Source organism: Oryzias latipes, chromosome 16 (assembly GCF_053564925.1).
Source record: "Oryzias latipes strain Hd-rR chromosome 16, Olatipes_Hd-rR_3.1".
Classification (NCBI taxonomy): Eukaryota; Metazoa; Chordata; class Actinopteri; order Beloniformes; family Adrianichthyidae; genus Oryzias; species Oryzias latipes.
The window spans coordinates 18,743,940-18,768,052 of NC_136252.1; the positions used below are offsets into that span (position 1 = coordinate 18,743,940).

The 24,113-nt window shown below is 40.5% G+C and overlaps 1 protein-coding gene across 4 annotated transcripts in view; it reads right to left on the reverse strand.

The window, feature by feature from the left end:
* Positions 1–24,113, reverse strand: part of fhod3b (formin homology 2 domain containing 3b) — an 88,146-nt gene that overhangs the window by 2,545 nt on the left and 61,488 nt on the right. The window contains exons 6-27 of one of the 4 annotated variants that reach the window (XM_078932941.1): positions 16,855–16,949; positions 15,891–16,002; positions 14,812–14,906; positions 14,090–14,233; positions 13,695–13,933; positions 12,511–12,621; positions 12,239–12,409; positions 11,063–11,122; positions 10,673–10,807; positions 10,440–10,574; positions 10,036–10,086; positions 8,909–9,099; positions 8,073–8,555; positions 7,105–8,000; positions 6,347–6,505; positions 5,577–5,759; positions 3,375–3,494; positions 2,266–2,427; positions 1,998–2,188; positions 1,674–1,866; positions 261–441; positions 26–187 (exon numbers count right to left, since the gene is read on the reverse strand). In XM_078932941.1, coding sequence (XP_078789067.1) covers positions 26–187; positions 261–441; positions 1,674–1,866; positions 1,998–2,188; positions 2,266–2,427; positions 3,375–3,494; positions 5,577–5,759; positions 6,347–6,505; positions 7,105–8,000; positions 8,073–8,555; positions 8,909–9,099; positions 10,036–10,086; positions 10,440–10,574; positions 10,673–10,807; positions 11,063–11,122; positions 12,239–12,409; positions 12,511–12,621; positions 13,695–13,933; positions 14,090–14,233; positions 14,812–14,906; positions 15,891–16,002; positions 16,855–16,949 — 4,269 coding nt within the window. The remainder of the gene's footprint in view (positions 1–25; positions 188–260; positions 442–1,673; positions 1,867–1,997; positions 2,189–2,265; positions 2,428–3,374; positions 3,495–5,576; positions 5,760–6,346; positions 6,506–7,104; positions 8,001–8,072; positions 8,556–8,908; positions 9,100–10,035; positions 10,087–10,439; positions 10,575–10,672; positions 10,808–11,062; positions 11,123–12,238; positions 12,410–12,510; positions 12,622–13,694; positions 13,934–14,089; positions 14,234–14,811; positions 14,907–15,890; positions 16,003–16,854; positions 16,950–24,113) is intronic. The other 3 variants (XM_078932942.1, XM_023964614.2, XM_023964615.2) reach the window with 3 other exon arrangements.

The following is a 24,113-nucleotide window of genomic DNA, read 5'->3' on the forward strand; positions in this document are numbered from 1 at the left end:
TGGTAAAAAGCCAATAAAGACGGACATGACTTTCGGTTGACCCGGGATCGTCTCCTCTCTCTCGGCTGCGTTCGCTGGCCAGGCCCCTGAGTGGCCGACCTGACGATCCTCTCCATGATCTCCTCAGCCGTGTCCTCCGTCTGGCCCACGGGGTCATCGCTGGCCGGACTCCACGCAGCGATGCGCCCTAACATTTTTTGGGAATCAAAAATGTGGAAAATCTTTTAGGAACAAAAATACAACCTGTTAGAAAAACTGACCTCCGATGGTGCTGCCTCTAGTCCGATTCCGAAGGCCCGGCACCGTGGAGGCCACGCCCTCATCAGGTGAGCTGCTCTTCAGCACAGCTTTCATGTTCTCATGTTCTGCTGCCTCCTCGGTGTTCTGGATATGGGATTTGCCCTCCTGTGAGCCTACAGGGGCACTGCCAAATTTTCCACTCTGTGAGCAGAGAGTTGGCATTAAGAATGACTGTGCTTGCATAATACCATTTATGAGCCATTTCTCTTTTAACATGCCACAACAGTGAGAAATTACTTGTTTTTCTAACTTTTCTATTAAGTTCTCATCACTTGCTGGACACTTGACCATCTCATTTTTATTTTTATAATCACAGGAAACCACTAGGTGTCACACTGGAGCAACCGATGCCAGGTCTGACTTTATTTACTGCCAAAGAATAGAATAAATTCGCTACTAGTTAGATTATTAGGTGAGGAAGGTGTCTAGTGCTTTATTTTAACCCTTGTGCTATCCTAAGCACTTTAACATTGGGAGTTGGGTCATCTAGACCCACTAGACAGTGTGCTGAACCTTTTTTCTTCAATGATTTGTGATCTTCGCTGGTGTCGATCGATTACATGAAATCCTCTTCACCTTTATCCACCTTTGGTGGGGACATCTAAGATAGCACAAGGGTTAAGAAGTAATATTTAAAATATTTGTTGTTCTTTTAGGCAACTAGAATCTCAATATTCAGTTTGAATGGTCTTGGTGAGGACAAATGTGTTTTGTAAAGACAATAAAATCCCTGATTTAGCATGGAGCTGTATAGACTCAAATGTATATCCCTGTTCATGGTATTGAGTCAACACTGCTGAAAATGCTACAGGAGGGTGAATATATTCCAAAAGTTCAGAGTGATCTTAAATAACCGCACCATCTGTTGAACATAAGAGCGAATTGGACTGAGTGTCTTTACAGGAGTGCGGCTGAGGTGTGGCCCCGGTTCTTTCTCCTTCAGGGACATTCAAAGGTTTGGATTTTCGCACAGTGATTGAATTAGGAGTTCCTTTGAATAGAGCGGGGTCCTGGCCAAGGCCCGCGGTGGAGTCTGCAGCGAGCGGCCGACACCGCCGGGTTCAAGAGGTTTTAATCACGCAGTCAAGTGTTCGCTCTGCCTTTTCTCAGCCTGCCGCAGAACGGGATACAGTCAAAACAGCTCGCTGATTGTTGTTACAGTAACTGGAACATGGGAACATGGTGGAAGTGTGCCGATGATGTCACTACAAATGTTGGAAAAAGGTCACATTTGCTGGTTTTCCTATATTAAAGTAAGAATCTGAGCTCAAGGACTGTTCAACTGAGTGAGACAGATCAAACTAAATAAAAAACAGGGAGTGGGAAATAATAATAATTTCAAAAAAGAGACAGGCACATACAAGAGCACCTACATCTGTTATCATTTTCCCCCTGGTCTTGTTCCTCTCCCTGTGGTTGGCCCTCTTTTGTTTCTGTTGCAGCACGCGCTCCCTTGTTGTGCGGTACTCCAGGGCAAATTCGCTCAGGATCTTGCTGAAGCGATGTATGCTGACCTCACGTACGGCATAAATTGGATGGCCCAGGAAGACCAGAAAAGCATGAAACCTACAGATGTGAGGCAAAAGCAACACATCACTGTCAGGACGTTTCCGTGGCAGGAATACATGATTCATGGAGAATTCTCACTGGAGAAATAAAAGCATCTAATCTGGAACGTAGTGAGTCAATCTGGACACCTGTTGATAATTCTTCGGTGAACAATTTTGAGAATTATAATTCTCTCTGCGCACTCCTTGAGGAAGTCGGACATTTTTTGTTTCAGCGCAGCTTTCATCTCATATTTCGAAATGACTTTAAGGTGATCCCACGATGCTCTGCACCTCCGCTCCATCTGCGACAGATTGTCTTGAAGTTGGTCAAAGTCCACCTGAGAAAACAGGACGGACAGTTGAAGACTTTACTGCAAATAATGCTTCGGGGGCAGACCATTGACGAGGCCCAGACCTTGGTTAAGCGGGTGATAGCTCCGATCTCCGAGTACAGATCGGTGCTGTCCGGAAACTTCTCCACCACGATGGAGCAGGCATGGTGCAGAAGCGACTGCTTGTGAACTGTGTCTTTCACTTCTGGGACTTTCTCCAAGTAACTCAGCTCAAAGCCTTTAGCCTGGAGTTCCACAAAAACAAGAATCAAAGTGGAAACAACTTAGCAAAATCCCAAATCTTGAACCCTTTCTTAAAGCAAATTGCATTTCCTTCCCGGCACCGTCAGACAAAAAAGGGACTCGGCGGACTCCACTTGGAAGATATGGTAGCTTCATTAAAGTGCGATTATCAGAAACCACATTTCAGGCGTGACCGATTATTCCTCTCACCCACTGCAAAGCTTAAAAAGCTAGAGTGAACCATGAAAGACACATAATCCTAACAGGATCTCCCTTGTTCTTCTGCCAGGTTTAAACGGCTTACTGCAAAATATAAATGCAGCCATTATTTACAGGAACTGCTCGTTTTGATGTTAATGACACGTTTCCTTTTGTTTGCCGCTTATATCCGATGGGGTGACTCATATGAACAGATGCGTGCACTCACGCGCGCACTCATGCAGTGACAAATGGGGGGCCTAAAAGCTGAGTGCCATGAGTTCACACACACATGGATCCAGCCAAACACCAAAGTCCAGAAATTACATCTCCCCTTCCTTCCCAGCGGACTGACTGCAGGTGGACGAGTCTGCTGCAGTGAGGCAGCACATTCTTCAACACACACACAGTCTATTGTTCGTCCGTCAAACTCAAATGATGTTAAACGTGTTGGGGTACACAGCAAGTTGCAGAAGTTGGAGGTGAAGGCAAAACAGAAACCGAAAAAGCGAGAAGGCCTCCTAACCCTTGTGGTATCTTAAATGAGCCACCCTGACATTGACGTGTTCTCCCTACCATGATAAAGGTGGAATGATTTCATGTTATCCATGGACACCAGTGAAGATCACAAATCATTGAAGAAAAAAGGTTTAGCGCACTGTCTAGTGGGTCTAGATGACCCAACTCCCAATGTTCAAGTGCCTAGGATAGCACAAGGGCTAAAGCCTCACATGTCTGGTGGTTTACTCACATTTGAACCATTGAGGAAGTTACCGATGGCCAGAAGTGTGGCCAAGAGGTATCTGAGAGTCCTGTTTTTCTCTAGTTGGTCCATTCCTTCCTTCAGGTCCTGAAGAGGCTCGGCCACTTCCTACAAGAGCAGGACAAATATGCCCACATCAACGTTCTATCCAAAAAGTCATGGACAGTTACCACAAAGCCACTCCTAAGGTCCAGATTGGTGTTTAGTATTAGCTCAGTCAGGTGGAATCCTGTTATGTGTTATGCCCGGTTTATACTTCGGCCATTATATTGCATCTCTACCACAATTGTGCGGTCTAGTTCATACTAATCTAATCCAATCCACTTTATTTATATAGCAGCACATTTCTCAAACAGGCAGTTTCCAAAGTGCTGTACAGTGACCAAAAACCAGACAAAAGATCACCAAACAAAATAAAAACAAAGTACACCAGTAAAATGAAATAAAAACAAGATAAAAAAACACTGATAAAAACACAGAGGACCACACAACTCACGCGGTCTTAAAAGTTAGAGGATAAAAATGTGTTTTAAGTCCTGTCTTAAAACACTCCACAGAGGGCGCTGTTCTGACAACAGAGAATGCTCTGTCTCCTCTAGTTTTGAGCCTCATCATGGGCTCCACAAGCTGGAGCTGGTGCTCTGACCTCAGAGCACGAGGTCAGAGATGTATTTTGGAACCAGTCCATGTAGAGCTTTAAAAACAAACAATAACATTTTAAAATTAATCCTAAAATTAACAGGAAGCCATTGCAAGGACGCAAGAATGGGTGTGATGTGCCCATATTATTTGGTTCCTGTTAAAAGTCGTGCAGCGGAGTTCTGGACCAACTGCAACCGGGAAAGTTCCTTGTGGGAAACCCCAGTGTAAAGTGCGTTGCAGTCGTCCAGTCGTGAAGGAATAAAAGCATGCATGACCTGCTTAAAAAATATTAAGAGATAAAAGGGTTTAACTTTAGACAAAAGCCGCAAATGATAAAAACTCGATTTTAAAACACCATTCATCTGTTCATCAAATTTAAAATACTAAGGTTGGCCGATTTCGCTTGCGACTGTCCACGATCACTGCGACAAACTTTAAAATTGGCGTTTATACTTTTCAAGCCTGATGATGCGATTGAAAACCAGTACTTCAGTGGGTTGGTATTTTATCTATAGTGATATAAAGGGATTTTTTTCTATCTATGTTAATAAATTTATTGCTAATTAATGGTGGAGACGTGACAAGGCAGGTGCTACATCAGGAATTTTTTGTATTTCAAAAGCCTCAACACACCAAAAAATCTATACTTCTTATTTTGAAATGATTAGCCTCCTCCTCCATATCTTAATTGAATATAGCTGAAGTCATAGTTGTGTTTGAAGGTAAATATGTAGTAAAAATGTCATGTTTTTCTCCGTCTGATTTCCATAATGTCTAACTCAGGGGTGGGCAAAGGTTTTGACTCATGGGCCACAAAGGGTTCTAAAATTTGATAGAAGGGCTGTACTAAGATCACATTAGAAAAGAAAATACCATGGAAACTGGAGAAAAACATGCTTTCTATTAGATAGAAAATAAACTATTATTAAACTGAACATTTAGGAGTTTTTGTTTCAAAATTTAATAAAATTCATTAGAATTTATACCAGTTTGGCAAGCCAGATGAAATAGCTTGACGGGTAGCATAAGGCCCCTGGGTCGCAGTTTGCCCACCTTTGATTTAAACCCTCTTATGTTTAGAATGCAGTGACAGCAGGTTGTCTTTAAAATCCTGGGATGGGTCATTTTCTGGATTAAATTGGCCACGCCATATTATAATCACCCGAAATAAGTATAGGTTTAGCGGGGTGATATGCATGACTTTGTACTACAGCATACATATTGCATTAGCAATTTGCAGCAACGGGAGCCATTTCATTCCAATGACCTTGTGACTAATGTAACCCAAGCAATTACAAATCACTATGAAGTACAAACCGGGCATTGGAGTGAATTTACAGAACTTCAGTCTCTTAGACATGGTTCAGGTTCAATCAGCTGCTGGCAAATGTTTTTTAAATGTACTTCTCTAAGTATCTTTTATTTTTACGCCTTGGCTTTGGGAGAACCCAAATATGTCTTTTTTCCAATAATGTCAAAGAAACAATAAAAATAAGTTACGCAACTGCTCAAATTGTGTCTGCATGCAATTAGAGGGATGTGTCTGACCTTCTCCATAAGCTCATAGTCCATCTTGAATGCCCACAGCTGCAGGCGTGCGGACAGCTCCGTGATGGAGGAGAGCGTGAGCAGAAACTGCTCAGCGCTTCCCAGAGGAATGTCAGGGTTGACTAGCTGAGCCTCCTGAATCTTCTGCTTCTCTTCCTCTGTGGGGATCATGGTTAGGATTTTCTAGAAGAAAGAGATGAGAAGATGGGAGGAAATATGCAGAGCTGGCTCAAAGAGATAAATACACGTTTTCCTTTTTTGTAAAGAAAGAATTCACATCTAAAGGAGTAAATCAGAGTGGAAACGTGTTTGAAGTTTTAATAAAACTTCTAGTTAATTCAGAAATGTATGTGAGGCTAAGTTGTTTCCAGAGTTATTTTTTTAACCAATTTGTGGGACATCTCTTAACCTTGCCTCTTCTTTCTGCTAAAAACACCTATGAGTTAAAAAAAACAACAACTCCTTCCTTGCTGAAAATAAACTGAGGGAGAAGCGCTTAAAAACACAGGTTACATAAGAACAAAGGCATGTAGGTTTAACTGTTACCTGCTGATCTAAAATTCCACAGATTCCTGCAAAGAAAACTTTTCAAAAGGAGTTGAAACTAATCTGTTATCATCAATCTTTTTAATTAAATGAAAAAGATAGTCTAGAGGTCATCCATGGAAAATACTTTCATGATTTGTCATGTTTGACAAATGTGAAGCATTGTTGACGGTAAAAACAGCTGAATTTTTCGTTTCACACCCAAACTTGCATCTAAGGTTTACCTCAATGCCTTCTTTGTTTAGTGCGTACTCATCAAAGTTGAGAATAGCGGTCTTGATTGTGCGAGGAGGAGGTAAGACCGTCAATCCAATGTTTATGGCATTGCTACGCTTTGAATCCAGAACAATGATTTCTTGTCGTTTGCCGTCGACTGCAGCTTTCTGGTAAATAAATAAAGAAAAGATTACAGAGCTTAGGTAAAGAGTAAAGTCAGCCGATCATTCACAAATGCAGGATTTTTCAAGTTGCTAACAGGACATCAAATTTCAAATTCATAAATACTCTTTCTCCAATCAGTTTCTGCTCTTGGCTCAATTTGTTTATTTTGATGTCATTTTTGAGGAGATAGTTGATTCTCCTTTAAATAAATAACTACATACCTGTCAAAATAAAAGCCCATGAATGTTTCGTCTATTAAATTTAAGGTAGCCAAAGTTTCATTGTTCCATGAGGTGTTTTAATTTTGCTTTTACAATTGATCTTTCTATGTTATAGAAATTTTTTTTCTCAGAAGATTCTAATCTTTGCTAGTATTATCAATACATTCGTAGTACAAAGTTACTTTGAGCCTGAGGTAATCTAAAAGCTGAATTTTGACAGAGCCAAAACCCAAAAGTTGTCTGCCTCATTTCTGATATTTTAGAGCCCGCCCACTTAATCCTATAATTCAAGGGATAAGGGTTGGAGGTCAGTAAAGGGTTCAGTATATGCATTAAAAACCTCTATCCTTGTCTGTGACACAGGTGTTAAGGTGAGTTACCTTGGTGACGTGCAGCTCCTTGGATTTGGACTCAAACAGCTGCTCCAGCTTGGAAGTGTCAACTTTGATTGGCTCCAGTTTGGACCACATGGACTCCTTGCAGAACTTGTGGCTCTTGCACTGCCAGTCGACGGGACGCACCTCATTCCAGAAGAGGCGTATCGTCTTCTTTTTCTTTTGGAACAGAGGCATGTCGCCCCGATTCAGCTGAGGGGAAGGCGGTGGTATGGGGGCCATGAACGGCGGTGGCGGAGGCATCATTTTGCCAGGAATGGGCGGAGGTGGGGGACACCCGAATAGGGGTGGTGGTGGAGGGAGTGCAGGAGAGCAAGACAGATGGGAGAGTGATGACACAACGTCTGGTGACTTCATCATATTCTCCATGTCTAAAATGTCAATGTCGTCCTCCTCTTTCAGGTCCGTGAAGTCCATTTCTTTAATCCGCAGCTCTCTGGGCACAGCCGTGAGCTGATCCCAGATCTGGTCAGACTCTTTCTTAGTGGGTAAAGAACACAGGGCCGCAGCTGATGACCTGTCAGTTTGCTCTTTGGAGGCCTCTGGCTCAGATGGAGCTGTCAGACCCTTGAATATATCCCCAAACTTTTCTGCCACGGCTCGCACACTGCCCTGATTGTCCAGATGCCCCACCTCCTTTTTCTTCACATTGTCGTCACGCCTGTTTGCCTCAAGTGTGGAGATCCTGCTGGCCAAAGTAACCACGGAGTCACTCTTACCTGCTTCCTTTTCACATTTACTTTCCTCCACCTGTGATTCCACAACAATCCCGTTGTCCTCCAGCGATTTCTTCTGTGTGTAAAGCATATCCAGCATTAGGCACTTGCTGTGGAGAATTTTCTTGCACTGGTCACTCACATCTGCCTCTTCAGTCCACTGCCCTGTTTGCACAGAAAAGATCATGACAGTGACAGTTCTGACACCAAAGTACACAAAGACGGCATCAGCCGTACCTGCTGCAATGTCAGTTGTGACTTTCTCCTCCCGTTCCAGAGTGCTACTCGTAGAGGAGATGCTGGATGCAGAGCAGTTGTCCTTTTCGTTCACTTCCTCATTCTGTCTTTCTTTCTCACTCAGCAGCACACCATCTTCAGCCTCCTTTTCTACAGGCTCCTCCTTCACGTCTATTTTCACCTCCACATCTGCCTCCTCCACCTCTGCCGCATCAGCTCCTATCTCCTCACCTCTCCTCAAACCCTGCTCATGAATTTCCTCCTCCTCTTGTGTCTCATCTTTCTTCCCGCCCGACTGCTGATCTGACAGCACCTCGGCCGCCGCATTCTCCTCATGCCGAGTTTCAGCAGTATTCTCCGTCTTTACAGGGGTCTCTTTCTGCTGCTTGTCCGCTTCAGAAAGATGGGCCGGGGTGGATTCTGGTGCTGGACTTTTTATTCTGCTCACTAGACCAAGGTTTCTGGTAGAAATTTGCTGTTTTCCTAGAAGAAAATTTGAAAGAAAAACTTTTACGTTTCGTATTTTGACATTTTAATTGATACTTTTGCCCTAACAGAAAATAATAACAATAAGTGGTTTTACTTTAATGATAGCAGTGAAAAAAACGTCTAACCCCAAATGCAATTTAACTATGACTTTATCAAGACAATTTTAAAGTGTATTATGCAAAAATATTCACATAGCATATACATTTCTACTGTATTTCAATACTTAAAGTTCGAAACCTGTAAAACCTAAAATTTCTGTGGTAGTTCATTACAGTCCTTTTAAGATGGATTTACTGCTGGCATTATGTCCATCAGCCCTTTCATAAAAGCACGAGCATCCTCTTTACCTGAAGTGTGATGTGCAGTGGTGACAATGGCGTCCTGCGAGATGATGGATGATGGGGTGGCACAGCGGGAAACGGAGCGGCTCGGGGGTGTCGGGCTTAAACACAAAGTTATCTCTGTTCGTCCTCTGGTTGGCATTCTGGGGCGCTCGCGTTCAAATTCCTCTGCAGCTCGCCGCTCCGCTGTCTTGTACCTGGAGGTTGGGGTTGAAACACAGCTTTTGGATACTGGGACACGATATGGCTCAGGAACAACCGGAAGAAAATCTCTCACAGTAGTCTGAGACTGTCTGAGACTCGGGTGTTAGAAGAAATCTGACAAACATGTAAGTCTGAAAAAAAGGAAACTGCTTAAGAACAACTCTGATGAAAATGCCATTTTGGGTGTTTTTAATTTCTTTTTGATGATAGAGGACAGAACCTCAAAATGGAATTTTTGAGTATTTCTTAATTCAAATTGTTGTGAATCAGGAGCAGACAAAAAAAAGTTGTTTGAAAAAGCGCGTATTTCTGATGAAGAAAACATGCTGGGCGAGCCACAAGCTTTCTTCTCCGGGCTTTGAGTAACGGCGAAGGGAATGGGGGCTGGGCTTGCTTCACACCAACAGTCTTGCCCAAGACTGAGAGGTTGATTTCTAATGATCTATTGCCACTCTATTGCATGATCTACGATCTATTGCAGAAACTACTTTATTTAGACTAAAAGCTGCATAATCATAATCAAAAGACCACTGAGAACGCTTTTTACAAAACATGATCGGAGTGGAACTTTAGCGATGAGTTGTTTAAGCAAATTTAAAGTAAATTTTACTCTTTTCTACAAAGATATTTGTCTCGTTTGTAACTGATACATATTTAGTCTATTCAGTAGAGACTGGTTGGAATGGGAGCAGAAATACTGTTATTTGAGTTCATGTCATCACACTTTCTGTGTAATCATTTGACAGCAAAGAATCTGAGGGTTTAGAGAAACAACATAATATCTATTTAAAGTAGTGGTAGAATCTACAATGTGTAACATTTACTGTAAAAAAACATTTTTTAAGTGGCTGCATTTATACTTTGCAGCTAATGTTTACTATAGAAAAAATTTTACACAGTTGTGAAACTTTAGCATGGAAGACACTCACCTTTCCTCTCTGGCTTGTCTTGCTTCTTCTCGCTTCTCCACATGATCTCGGCTAAAGTAGAAACAGAGGGAGCAGTGCAGGGAGACGATTTGGGAGCTGTATTACCTCAATATGAACTGAATTCATTTCAGATCTGTAACCCTAGTAGATGGAATGATATAGCAACTGAAGACAAGAAAACATGCACTGAGTCTGTGATGTGACATGTGAACAGATCATATGCAGAGTCCTCCTGTCACGATTCAGAGGCTGTAATAATCCTCATAAACAAAGCTCTGCTTGTGTCAGACTGATGGGAGGATTTATCGCTGCTGAGTCAAGGCTGGACAGCTGCCAACAGCACAGAGGAAAGTCATTGCATAACCTCTCTGATAAAAGGTGCTGCAAACCCAGAAAAACCCTACCAAAAGCTGTTCCTCTCCTCTTTTTCAATTCTTTGCAAACGCTCTTCCCTTTCCAGTCGTCTCTTCTCTCTTTCAGCAGCGAGAGACTCCTGATGCTGCCGGTACGATGACATTAATAAGCCCCCTAAAGCAGGTCTGTGGCAGACAGAGCAAAAAGTCTAGTTTCCATTTTACTGACATTTTATGTTGGAATGGTCTTTAGTGATCCTCAAAAACTGTGGAGAAGTGCTAACCTGTCGGCTTTGGATTCGGGTGTGGAGGATGCTGAGGGTACTGAGGATGGTGGGGATGCTGAGACTGTGAGGCGATGGGTGGGGGACGTAGCAGTCTGGTATCTGCCAGGGTACGTCATGCCATTAGAGCTGACCCTGTGGATGGAAAAAGAGACAAATAGAAAGTTTGCTCTTTCTAAATTGACCAAAAAAAAAGGAAGCGTAACATTATAAATATAGAAAAAACTATTAGATGCATTGTATAGGAACATTTTTTCACTCTATTATTCTTGCATATGTTCTCCCTGGGCAGCTCTGTCACCGGATTAGAGCTCGGTGTCCCCCTCCAAATACTGGACAGATTCAAATAATGGGCTTCTTAAGAAAACCGTACTCCTGATTCCTCCTTACCTTTCAGCCCAGCAGGGCTTTCTATTCAGGTTACATGAAGGTGGTGTAGAATCTGTTGGACTGAAGATGGAAGCAAGACAGAGAAGTTAAGTGAGAAACTCCAGACATTGAGCTGTTAATCACACAGTCAAGTTAGTGGGATAGCATACATGGGAAGAGGCACTGAAAGGACAACAGGAATCAGTGCTGAGACAGACAAGAAAATAATTTTAACGCGCCTCTTTAGAATGAATAAAACAACAGTAAATTCAATAACAATTACTTGAAGGGTTTCCTCAAGTATTTGTCTGATTCTTATGAATCAGACAATTCTGATTCTGGCTTTTATTTGAGTGATGTTAAGCAAAGACTGCAGAGATGGTGCAGCATGGTGTTGTGTTTACACGCAGAGAGACACAATGATCTTGATGTGACTTAAAAGTCCCACTCCGATCATCATTTTAACTATTTTAAAGCGTTCTCTGTGGTCTTTTAGTTATGATTATACTGGTTTTAGCCAGATTGTGTTGTTTTCTAGGACATAGTTTCTGCAGAGCGGCTGTAGTTAATCAGAAATTTATCCTCTTAGTTGTGGATTGGGACTGTTGGCGTGGAATAAGCCTGCCCCATTTCCATTCTCCATCTGTTTACACTCTCCCCCACTAGTTTGAAGCCCCGTATAATCCCAAACTGATATTACTAGTGCAACAAAAATGGCGGGCAATTTTGGCGGCATCCAGCCGTACAGTTTTGAATCAGATGCCAGCTCAGACGAGGAAAACAAAGACGTACACGGATCTATTTGTCTGCAAGTGGATGCATCAGAATGGAGCAGACCAGGGAGTTTGTGGCTTGCTGTTGTAGGTTCAACTTCATACTTTTTAAACAGCATTTTCTTTTCTACCCCTGATTCATAACGATTTAAATAAATAAATACTAAGAAATGCAATTTTAATCTTAATTTTTTATCATATATGTCCTCCATCATGAGAAAAATTCCACAAGAACATGTTAGAAAAACCAAAAAAATGATATTTATCGGAGTGGGTCTTTAAATCCAGGACCCTTAATAAAATAAAGGGATGAGGTGGGAAAAACAAAGTGGGTGGGAAGGTTTTGGATACATCGAAGATGTGACGTTAAAGATCTCTGATTAGAGCAACAGGGAAGACAGTCATGTGACTGTGAGAAACACACCAAGGACTAAAGGTCCTCTTTTTAGGTGCCACGGACACAGGAGGAGATGTCCTGCTCGTGACGCTGAGACACTCTCTCTGCCCTTCTGGATGACTGGCTTTAGGGAGGATGTTGGCCATACAATTAAAGTTCAAACACATGCTAGGAGTGTCTGCTACGGCTGGAACCACACTAGGAGGACAAAATACAAGAAAGCAGGAGTCCAAAGAAAACCAGGAGCAGAATCCGACTTTTTGGAGAGGGAACGCTGCATCACAATTTGCCTAAAATACCTGTGGCTTCCCTGACTAGAGGAATCAGTGACTGGATGATTTTCATCATCTGTCTCGTCCTCCTCATCCTCCTCCTCCTCCTCCTCATCATCATCGTCCTCTTCCTCTTCTCTGTAGCAAGAGGAGGGATTGAGGGGTTGACAGAGAGGAAGCAGGCAGGAGGGAAGTGACATAGGACAGAGACAACATCAAAAGCAACAATCAGCCCAAGACAGACAGTACACAGACAGGAACAATGCAGGAAACATGCTTGCACAACCGATATTAATGCATACAAAAAGAGAAATGCAATGAAAGACAGTTAGTACATGTTCACTATAGTCATTTTTATGACAAATACAAAATATCACAAATGGAAAGTTGCATGCAGAATCTACACAGTGAGCTACAATTATGAGGAAGATTAAAAAAAAAAAAAATTGTTGTTTTTTATTTTTTAGACCATAAAATTTATGCCTCCTGCTATGTGCTATGAAAAAAATAGTACATAAGTAAATTTACTGGTACTTTAATTATTTGTTGATAAATCTTTGACAAAATGTAAAAAATAAAATTACTAAAATCTTGCAGAATCCAAAGAATCAAATTAAAATGTTTTTAGTGACTTCTCATAATCCAAATTGAGGTAACCTATTTCAGTGACTAACATGTTAGCATCGGAGGAGGTGTTTTGTAGGAATCCTTGTCCATGTGTCTGTGGCGCGTTTGCGCTTTGGATCTCTTTTGGTGTCTGGATTTCATTAACAATAAGGAAAATTCAAATCTTCAAAGGGTGGCTTAAATTTCCTGTGGTGGACAGACGGGGCTAGCCTGGTATCAGATGACCTGCTGGATTGAATTTAAGTCAACCTGAGGACCTGAGTGCTACACTGCATATCAGCTTAGCCTGAAATGGAGATCTTGTCAATTGTGGTGAAGGACTGGGTCTCATAGGCAGACAAAAAAACTACCGGTAAACTAAAGCTGTTGTCTTCTGCAGAAGTTTATCTTGAGTTTTAACTAATACATGCATCTTACAAAATATTAATAATAGGTTTTTCAAAGGCTAAATAATGTGTTTACTTGCTGATCTTTGTTAAACTTTGACTTTTACAGGATCAAAACAGTGGCTACAAGCTGAATGTTGGGAAAATAGGAATTGATTTCCTCTTTCTTCAGCTGTCACGTTTTCCTCTCTGCCTCACCTTTCACTGATGTCCTCAACACATTGGCCGCTGATGGACAGGAAGCTGCTCGCAGGGCTGCTGGGTGAGGCTGGGGCAGACGCAGGGCCTCTGCTGTTCTGAAGGGAATGTCTTCGGCTTCGCCTCCTCTCCACGCCTCGCCTTTCATTAACCACACCAACGCTGGCCCGCCGGCGGTCTTTTCGTCCACTGGGGGGCAACTGGGATTCACTGTCCCCGTCCTCATGGCGCAGAGTCATCTGAGTCACACATCTTACTTTAACACGCTGTTCAAAACCAACAGCCTTGAGACATTTTTATAGGTGCCTATTTTCCTATAGCCTAATATTAAACAGATTCCAGAGATTTAAGACAGCCTATTGTGTAATAACGGTCTGCAGTGTGGGCTTCCAGACCTCATAGATGTTGAATTGCTCCACGAGATCAAGGTCTGTGCCTTTCCTACTCAGGTGTCTCTGAACTGTGGTTTCAATGTTCTGCTCCTCAAGACAATCAACCATATCGTAGTAGGAGTCCTGGTCTGGAAGCCCAGCCAGAGTCTGAAACACATGGGAACAGAATCACCGCCGCTGATCAAGACTTTAAAATATTGAAAGGGATTTTCGATCACCTAAGAGGCAAAACAAGCAAAAACCTTCCAGTTGTCAATGATAGAGAAACAGTGAAAAAGAATGAAACATGTTCAGTAACAGGTCAATACAGTCAAAATCATTTGAGTTTTTAGAAGAATTTGTTCATTTTAATCTTTGATAAATCAAATCCCCTGTCTTAAATATTTTACTAAATGTGAAAAAGCTATGACCAAATCTTATAATCAAAAATAAAGTTCTTTTTTATAATGAAAAAACATATGATCTACAATCTATGCAATTCAAATCTTCCAGTTTCCACTATTTCCAAACAAATGCCTGTTAGAATAGTAGTATAGTGAAAGTTTTGAACACTGTATAAGTTTATTAGTTACAACAGTGTCAGACTCAGCTGATATAATCTGTGCAAGTACCTATTTACACATTAAAATGAAAAGTATAAAGAAGTAAACGTACAATAAAGGCAAAGGCATTAACTCTAAATAGTTTCATTTGATTTCTTTTTATGAAAAATACCATCAACAGACCTTATTAATGAGGGTCATCCCAAACACCAGTAACTCTGTGTCCACTCCATCCTTCTCATTCAAGATCTCCATGACATTGGACCACAGTTTTGAACCTTCGGCATACAACATATTATGAATAAAAAGAACATTTTTGGAACAAAATTGCCATTTAAAAAAAATGTTTGCATATACGTAACAATAAATGAATTAGTTGATTTTCCTGTCATTAAACATTGTAATAAATAACCTGAAAGGATTATTTTTAAAGCATTTTTCATCTTAAAACAAGTCAAGGAGCAAATCCATGCCTCAGCTGTCATGACAAAACTATTTTTCTTAGAGGACCAATGGATCATGCTTGGTCTTCTTATGCAGCAGAAACAGTGGCATGACACTGAGCTGGACACCCAACCCCTGCAGACAGGTAAGCAGCCGAGCAAACATGCAGTTTTCAGAATTACATACAACTGAGCTCTACTGCATTTAGAGGGAGGGAAGGGTGGGATTACAGTCTCTTTATGCATGTCTGCATGTGTAGAACGGCTCAGTTTCAACCATGCAGATCAGTTTTACCACCAAGGTTTTCCTGAATAGATATTTAAATGTGATGCCAAAACTATTCATGGAGCAGCGTAAATAGGTAGCATCCCAATTTGAGATTTTTTTATAAATAAAAGATTCATATGGACTGTGTAACCCTTGTGCTATCCTAGGCACTTTAACATTGGGAGTTGGGTCATCTAGACCCACTAGACAGTGCTCTGAACCTTTTTTCTTCAATTATTTGTGAACCTCACTGGTGTCCATAGATAACATGAAATCTTTCCACCTTTATCCACCTTTGTCATGGTAGGAAGAACACCTCAATGTAAGGGTGGGGTCATCTAAGATAGCACAAGGGTTAACTAAAACATGAAGAGTCGTATTTGCTTGTATTATGAGATTTGTGGTACTGGGAAAACTGGCACTCATACATTAGAACCTACCAGTAATAAAAGTCTCTTGCATATTGGAAAAAAATATGGATTTTTGTTTTATCAACATTAGTAAAAGTTATGTTGTTTGGATTTTTTTGATGATTGTTCTGAGGCCCGTACCTCTTTTTGTGTCCACAGCATTCACAGCCTTTATGAGCAGGGCAGCATTACTTTCGGTGTACTCCACAAACACCAGCAGCAGCTTTAGGGCCGTCTTAACCACCAGCCGAAACTGCAGAAGTCATAAATGTAAACACAAACTCAAGTTTCCATGTAAAATATACCCAGGAACATTACAATGAATACATGAAACCTTTGCAAAAACCAAATAAATAATGATAAATAAACTACATGGCCTCATTTGTGATATCCTTCAAAAAAGTGTATATATTATTAATAATGTAATTTACAATATTTTTCTTCAAAGAACTTGTTGACTAACAGCTGTTTGTAACAGTTTAGGTGTCTGAAATTTTGCACACTTTTGAAATTATACAATTCAAAAGTAAAGCAAGTTTTTAAATAGCCATTTTACTACGGAGACCATGACAATTTCAATAAAGCAAAAAGCTCTACTACCGAAACTGCTTACTAAGCAGATCTAAGTAATCATACATAATCCAATTTAAATGACACTTTATTTTTTGTTTGCAAAATATTTACCTCAGAGTGAATATAAAGTAGTAAAATGTGTACTTTATTGTTATTTTTTGTTTAATTAATTAGTATTTTCCCATAATGCCTCTATTTGAACACATATAAAAATGCAGTTACATGAGTCAAAATATTGAACAGTTAAATAAACCAAAACATTCAGTAAAATAAAAGATCTGCTTTAACACGAACAAGAGCAAGGGTATTTAACCTCTTGACCTCTGTAACCTTTAGATCACAAAGTGATAGTGAGTACAGAGAGCATCAAAGGACATCTGCTGCAAACATGTCGCACATTAAGTGATCTATGGGTGGGGGGGATTATGCTAACGTAGCAGTTCATTAATTTGGTATTGTCATCGCCCTGATGTGTTTTCTGACTTCACCGTCTCTCTGCTGTTATAAATTTCATTCGTAAATTTCATCTTACCTTTGATCCAACCAAGCTGTAAAGCCATTGAACTGTTTCATTGTGAGAAATGAGACCGTTCATCCCATCCACATACAGCATTATTTGACCAAGAGCTGTAAAACAAAACAAAAAAAACAGGACAGCACAGGAAACTCATTAATCACCGGATAGTTTCACACAAAAGTAAAAATATTTCCAACTTAGGTCAGAATTTTTTTTAAATTAATAATCCTAAATGCCCAAAGGAGAAAAAACAGAAAATAAAACTAGACAAGAGGTAAAAATTATGAACATTGAAAATATGGAAACTACTCAACAAATGAAAGTAAATTAAACCACTTTTGTAAGTACAAACAGCATGCTGGAATTATTGTAAAAAAATTAATCATTCAAAATCAGAAGAGGTAACAACGAAATACTAGCGTTATCTTTCTTTTTAACCCTAATAATACTGGTATTTTTGGTTACTAAAACAAAAGAAAGCTGTTCCTAGCACTGCACTTTTCTGAACTGAGAGGTCTGAGGTCTTTCCAGGTATCTGTTGTAGCCACTCCTCCAGCTTGGGGGTTACTGCCCCGAGTGCTCCAATTACCACAGGCACCACTGTCACCTTCACTTTCCATGCTTTCTCTAGTTCTTCTCTGAGTCCCTGGTATTTCTCCAGTTTCTCATGTTCCTTCTTCCTGATGTTCCCATCGCATGGCACTGCCACATCCACCACAATGGCTTTCCTCTGTTCTTTATCCACCACTACAATGTCTGGTTGGTTCGCTATTACCATCCTGTCAGTCTGGATCTGAATTCCCACAGGATCTTTGCCCTCTCATTCTCTACCACCTTCTGAGGTGTTTCCCATTTTGACCTTTGGGGTTCCAGGCAATTTTCTGCACACGTTTTTCTGCATATTATTCCAGCCACTTGATTGTGGCGCTCCATGTATGCTTTCCCTGCCAGCATCTTACACCCTGGACACACAGTCATTTGGGGCCTTGAGCTTGATGTACTCATGCATCTTGGATGTTTCATCCTGGATAGTGGCTTCCACACTCACTAGTCCTCGGCCTCCTTCCTTGCGGCTAGCATACAGTCTCAGGGTGCTGGATTTGGGACGGAACCCTCCATGCATGGTGAGGAGCTTTCGTGTTTTAACATCCATGGTCTGTATCTCTTCCTTTGGCCATCTTATTATTCCTGCAAGGTATCTGATAACTGGCAGTACGTAGATGTTTATTGCCCGGGTCTTATTTTTGCCATTGAGCTGGCTTCTCAGCCTTACTCGTTGGAGGTGACTAGATGTGAGAACAAGGTTCTGTTGGATATACCGGTACTGCTTTGCACACTTTAAAAACCTAAAGATGTTTTAAAGGCAAGCTGGGAAAATTCAAGAAAGTTTTTCTTGGTAGTCAGAAAATAACAGATTTTGTTCCCCTGATGTTATTTTACAAATATCTCTGGGAAATTGTCATTTTAATCCACCGTTTTCAGCTTCAATTATGTATATATCTTTTTTAACCCTTATGCACACATATGACAGAAATATTTACACAATTAACATGACTGTTTTTGAACAATGGTTTTCATGAAATTCGCTTTTGAAGAAAAAGTAGTGATAAAGTTAAACATCGTGGATATTTTCATAAAGTGAAAGTGACACAAACTAAGTTAAAGTGTTTTTAGGTGTTCTTTTTTTGTCTTATTTGGTGACTGCTCATAACCAGGAAATCCCCAGCAAGATGAAAAACCAACATACGGGTGATTTTAAAGGTTACAAAATAAAACAGCAGGACTTGACCTTTAAGATGCATCTAAATGAACAGGCTTACTCTGTCAGTGAACCCCACCTTTACTGGATTTAAGACTGCTTCACCCGTCGTATTAGAGTAAAAATCTGTTAAATGTGTCATAAAACTGCCCTGGCTGTTTCTCTATAGGGGCGATGAAGTTGTGTTTATGCATTTAATGAGCCAGAATTCCGCTCTTGTGTGGAGACTAAAGTGCTTAAAAAACACATACGTGCACCCTGATACTGCAGCACAATCGACATCAATAGCACTTCACGAACCAGTGCTTTCTTTCAGATTACATCAGAATATCATCACGTCGTGCACTTTTATCTCCCATGAGCACCTGCATTAGGTATCAATCGAAACCCCACTTGGTAAGAAGGAATGTCTGAAGTAGGTGAGAAAAAGTAGGTGGCATTAATAAGGCTCTTGAAAGTGTCCTGATGACTCTGTAATGACTATATGTTCAGCTGCTGACAGATGAGACGTTATCATCAACCCCGCAAGATGAAATGTCTTTCAGATCACGCTGACATGTTATCATAAGACGTTATTTAAAAATCTTGCTAATAGGAAATGGGCTCAAGTCCAGAGCCAAGTAAAACATCATCAAATTGAATGTATATGTATCTATATCATATGTACATTTCATTCAGAAAGGCTTTCATTATAGGTGCCAGGAACAACACAGCCATTATCTTTTCTCACATACGTTTAAACAAAGTTTGGTCAATTATTCCGTGCTTGCGGCTGCTTATGCGGTCTTGAGAACTAGAACCAGCATTCAACGAGCAGTCCGGCTATGAAAACACTGTAATGGTTTATAAGAAATTAAATAGTCCTTCATTACTATGAGGAAACAGGAGGAATGCATAAACAAATTAATCTCTGAACAATCTCCAAATTAGCTGTCTGATCTTGCACACAATAGCAAACTGCTAAAATCCAAGCCATGTGCATCGTGTGATACCTTTAGTTATCCCAAGTCACATTTAAGCATCTTTACAATTAAGATGAGAAAAATGAATAAGAAAAAACAACATGGAGCTGTCCAAAAGCAACCTGGCATCACTTTACCTTTAATTGCTTACAAAAGCTACAGAAAAGACGTGGCAGACCTTCAGAGTGAATTGGAGATGAGAGGTTCAAATCCTGCTTCTAGACTACTAACCTAAACAGCTAAAGCTTGGAGAAAGTGCGTCTTTGGGGCCTCTCCCTCCCTTAAACCACAGCAATTATCTTCCAAAGCCCAAGGAATGTACAGGAAAAGCTGCTTCATGACCACGGCAGAGGTGAGAAGAGCACCGAGGTCGGAGATGAAACCGGCACCAGTGGAGACCTTTTTATTTATTTTTTTCTTAAATAAGTCAGCCAAATTGTCAACAGTCAACATTTACCAGCACTTTGTGTCAAACAACAATGTAGACCATCTTTATCATGCTTTTTTTTTCTTCCAAAATTATGGTAATGTAGCTTTTGGTAGTAAGAGAAATACACCTGATCCAGGTAATCAGCACTAAGTGCATGGAGAGCTGGAGAACAGGGAGGATGGTAGGTTTGGAAGAGCAGGATTGGGTAAGCATTGCTGTCTGTATCAAGAATTAAATGTGGATTTGAAAATACTGGTGAGAATATGAATGCATATATGTTTTACATGTTTACAGTTTATTTGTGTTTACCTCTGTATTAGTTTTAAACACACTGCTAAAAATCATGTTTTTGGTGTTCATAAACATGTTCTTGAGGCATTTTTTCAGATGATAGAGGACATACTATGTAAAGAGAAATTAGGCTTAAAAATGTACTTCTGAGTACTTATTTATTAAAATCATCCTTTTGAGCCACAGGAGGTGAAGCAAAGTCATCATAGTCGTCTGATTAGCCAGTTCATTACAGTTTCTTCCTGCACTGTGCAGCCTTACAACCAAGAAAAAGCAATGAAAGTTTATTTGCTGATTATGTAAAAAGCTGATTTTTTTGCCCATTGTTTTTTTTACGTTTCTCTCCTCTGCATCCATGCCTTTGGCAACGCTGTGATTTACAGCCTGTGTGTCATAAAAAAAGACACGTTTACAGCTGAGCCCTTACTGTATATGAACTGGATTAAAACATGTTCTATTTGTTCGTCAGATAATCACCCAGCCCATTAGAGCCAGACAAACTGCCTCTGCCAGAGCAATTCCAGTCACCACGCCGACTGCCAGACTTAAACTCAGCCTCATAAAGTAAAACAACTGGGGGATACGCCATTTTCAGACATGGATTCATTTGCTAGTGTTAGACAAAAGTTTGTGTGGGCTTAGTCTCAAGCAAAGTCCCCCGAGACAAAGAAGCAGACCTAATGGAACAATGGCATGGAGGAAGGCAGAGGAACTTCTCCAGTGTTTGGCTGAGCAAGCTCTCCTGGCACGGCAGACCAAATGAGCTGCAGTGCTGAGGAGGGCAGACTTGAGGGCGGCTGTGGCTCAGTAAATAGAGCATTCATCTGCCAAACAGAAGATTGGTGGTGCAATTCCTGGCTTCTCCAGTGTCCTTGGGCAAGACACCGAATCTCACAGTCATCTGCGTGAACATAGAAATCTTTGGATCCACTTGTCCGTGGATTCAATAAAGGCTTTGACATGGCTCAAGATTGACAGCAAAATGTTATACAGAAAAATCACACTCGCTGATTTTATTTGAAATACTGCTTAAGCCTTTCTCAAGCATTATTGGTGAGGTGGAACACCCAGTTCTCCGGTCCAAAAGAAGCCCTATAAACTAACAACAGCTGAGTCCTACAGGAATTTAGGGAACATCCATGGTTTTAGATATTTTGGATGACGAGAGGAGTTTCTCTCCAGATGTGCCTATTCCAGTGTGGGTCCTTGGGCAAGACCGTTCACACTACTGCCTATGGAGCCAGAGAGGGAGCCCCGAGTCCGGGTGTCCCTGTGCCGGTCCCCACCCCGGATAAAATACAAGATCGTGCCAGGAAGGGCATCCGCCGTAAAAATCTCTGTCGAAACCGCATGTGCGGTTCGGTGAAAGCTGATTGGCTGTGGCGACCCATGAGGGGATATGGCGAAAGATTCAACAGCTATTCAGTGAAGGGAACAATATATTGGCTTACAGACTAAAGTTTGTTAGAAAACAAAAGTAGCTGGAGTCAGGTCAGTTGACCAAGTTACCACTAGGGCTGAGTTCTCTATCCTCATTCATTCTATCCTCATTCATATATATATATATATATATATATATATATATATATATATATATATATATATATATATATATATATATATATATATATATATATATATATATATATATGCTTAAAGCTTTCTCTAACAATAAACCACTGGCCTTTTACCATCACTCTGCTTCATTATCTGACATGCTAAAAATCTAAATCTAAATGAAAAAACTTTATTAACTAAAACAAATTAAGCTTAGTTGCAGACCCCTGATTTAAATAGTTACTACACAGCCACAGAGCTGAAAATGCTCTTTAAATTCACCCTAAATGAGCCAGTGGGACAAGTAATCACACTCCAGATCACTCTGATCACTAAGCTTTACCCAGATAATTTGCTGATCAAATCTGATCACAGAATGAATGGAGGTGAATCAATCAGTAAGCATGTCATAAAAAGTGCACACATGTGCAGGAAAACTGACTGCAATGGTTTGTGCATTTAGTTATGCCTAAAAAGTGCTGAGTAGCTGAACTTACTTTAGCTCATACACTGCAGCGGCACACTGCACACAAATTGAATACATGAAAGAAATTTGCAGTTTGTGCAACCAGATGAGTTTTTTGGAAACACAAAATCTTTTTAACAAAACCATTTCTGTGACACCGACCCATCAATAAATGGAACTGAGAGATGATGTGCGATAGATTCTCACTGCTTTTGAGAGAAAAGTGATTTTAATGGAGGTCCTTGCATGTTCCATTACTGCAAAATGTACTTTTATTATTTTTTATTATACAAATCACAGTGCCTGTTTGTAACACGGCCCTGTCAGAGGCAATAAAATAGAGTTTGACAAACAAACCCAAACACCCCTTTAATATAATTGGTATGTCTTCTGACTTCTGTTACATTAAAACAGACTTTGGGTTGGGGCTGTAATTCCCCTGGCAGTGGGCTTGTTGAGCCTGAAAACATCTACAGATGTAGAGGGAACAATAAGTGGAGGCAGAAAATATAGGTCAGGCAGGTGGGGTTGAAGTGGGTCCAGTTGCGAGCTGTCTGGTCATGTGAGTACCAGAAAAGGAGTGGAACGTGAACAAAAACCCCGTTTTACCAGAAACGTCACAGCAGATTCCTTTTTTTTATGTCAACAATGACAGGCAGCTTTTTTCCCCCTCTGGAGAATTTGTGATTTTATGTCACAGCAAGTACTGTGTTTCAGTTAGTTTGAAAGCCCAGGGTTTAATTCACAGAGAGCGGTAAAAGCTGGAAACAAAAACAAAATTGGGAGCGTGAAGTGGGGAGTTGGGACATTCTGAGCTGAAACCAAGCTGAACACACATTTACTAAATTTCCTCTCACTAAATGAAGTTACTTCTGGCGTCCCAAAAGGCGAAGGTTCATGCTGCTGATGGACACATAAAACAAAAAAAATAAAAAATAAAGTGTAAGCAGCTAATATGGTAGTTTCATGCTCAAACAATTTCTCTAAACTAAAATAAGCAAAACAAAAACACACTTACATTTCATAAATCCAATTTAACATAAAGTTTTTTTTTTTCCCTTAAGAACTGCAAACAACATGAGGCTTTTTAACTGTACACACATTTTGAACTTAGACAAAAAATAAACAATTTATAGTTTCATTTTTATGTTACATTTTTACAACATGATGAACAATTTTGTCTCCTATTTGCAGCATTTGACATCCTTCCAGCTTGAGTGCATGACTGATTATTAATTTTTTTAAACTTACAGAGCATGGTGGAAGAAGCCGGCTTTGCAGGAGGCTAACTGGAAAACATGAGTGTGTTCCCGTGGGACTTCATTACAAACCTGAAGTTCAGGTTTCTGCCGGTATGCTGGAGAGCTCTCCTTTCCTTTGCAGCACATTGCCGTTCCAGACGCACGCTCCACTATATCTTTAAGGAAGTGACAAATTTAGGACCATCTCTCTCTTTTCTCTTTTTTTCCCCCAAACATGGTTTTTTGCTTCATCACAAAAATAAGAAATTATAACGATCTGTTTACGCAAAGCTGGGTGCAGACAGAATGGAATTGTTTATCCAGACGATGGGACATCGTAAAGATTTCCCCACCAAAACAGACAACCCGTAACGCAGCCAGACAAAGCAATACACACTGTTTCCAGGAAGAGCTTCCAGCGCTGCTGTTAACTCAACTGTGCCTGGGTTTTCACTCAAAGCGCAATAGTCAAAACAATGATCCCCATTCTAAATTAAGAGGATAAAAAAAAATCCCCTCTAGTGTGTAATGATATACTTGTAAAATCTTTTGTTTTGTTAGTGGCATG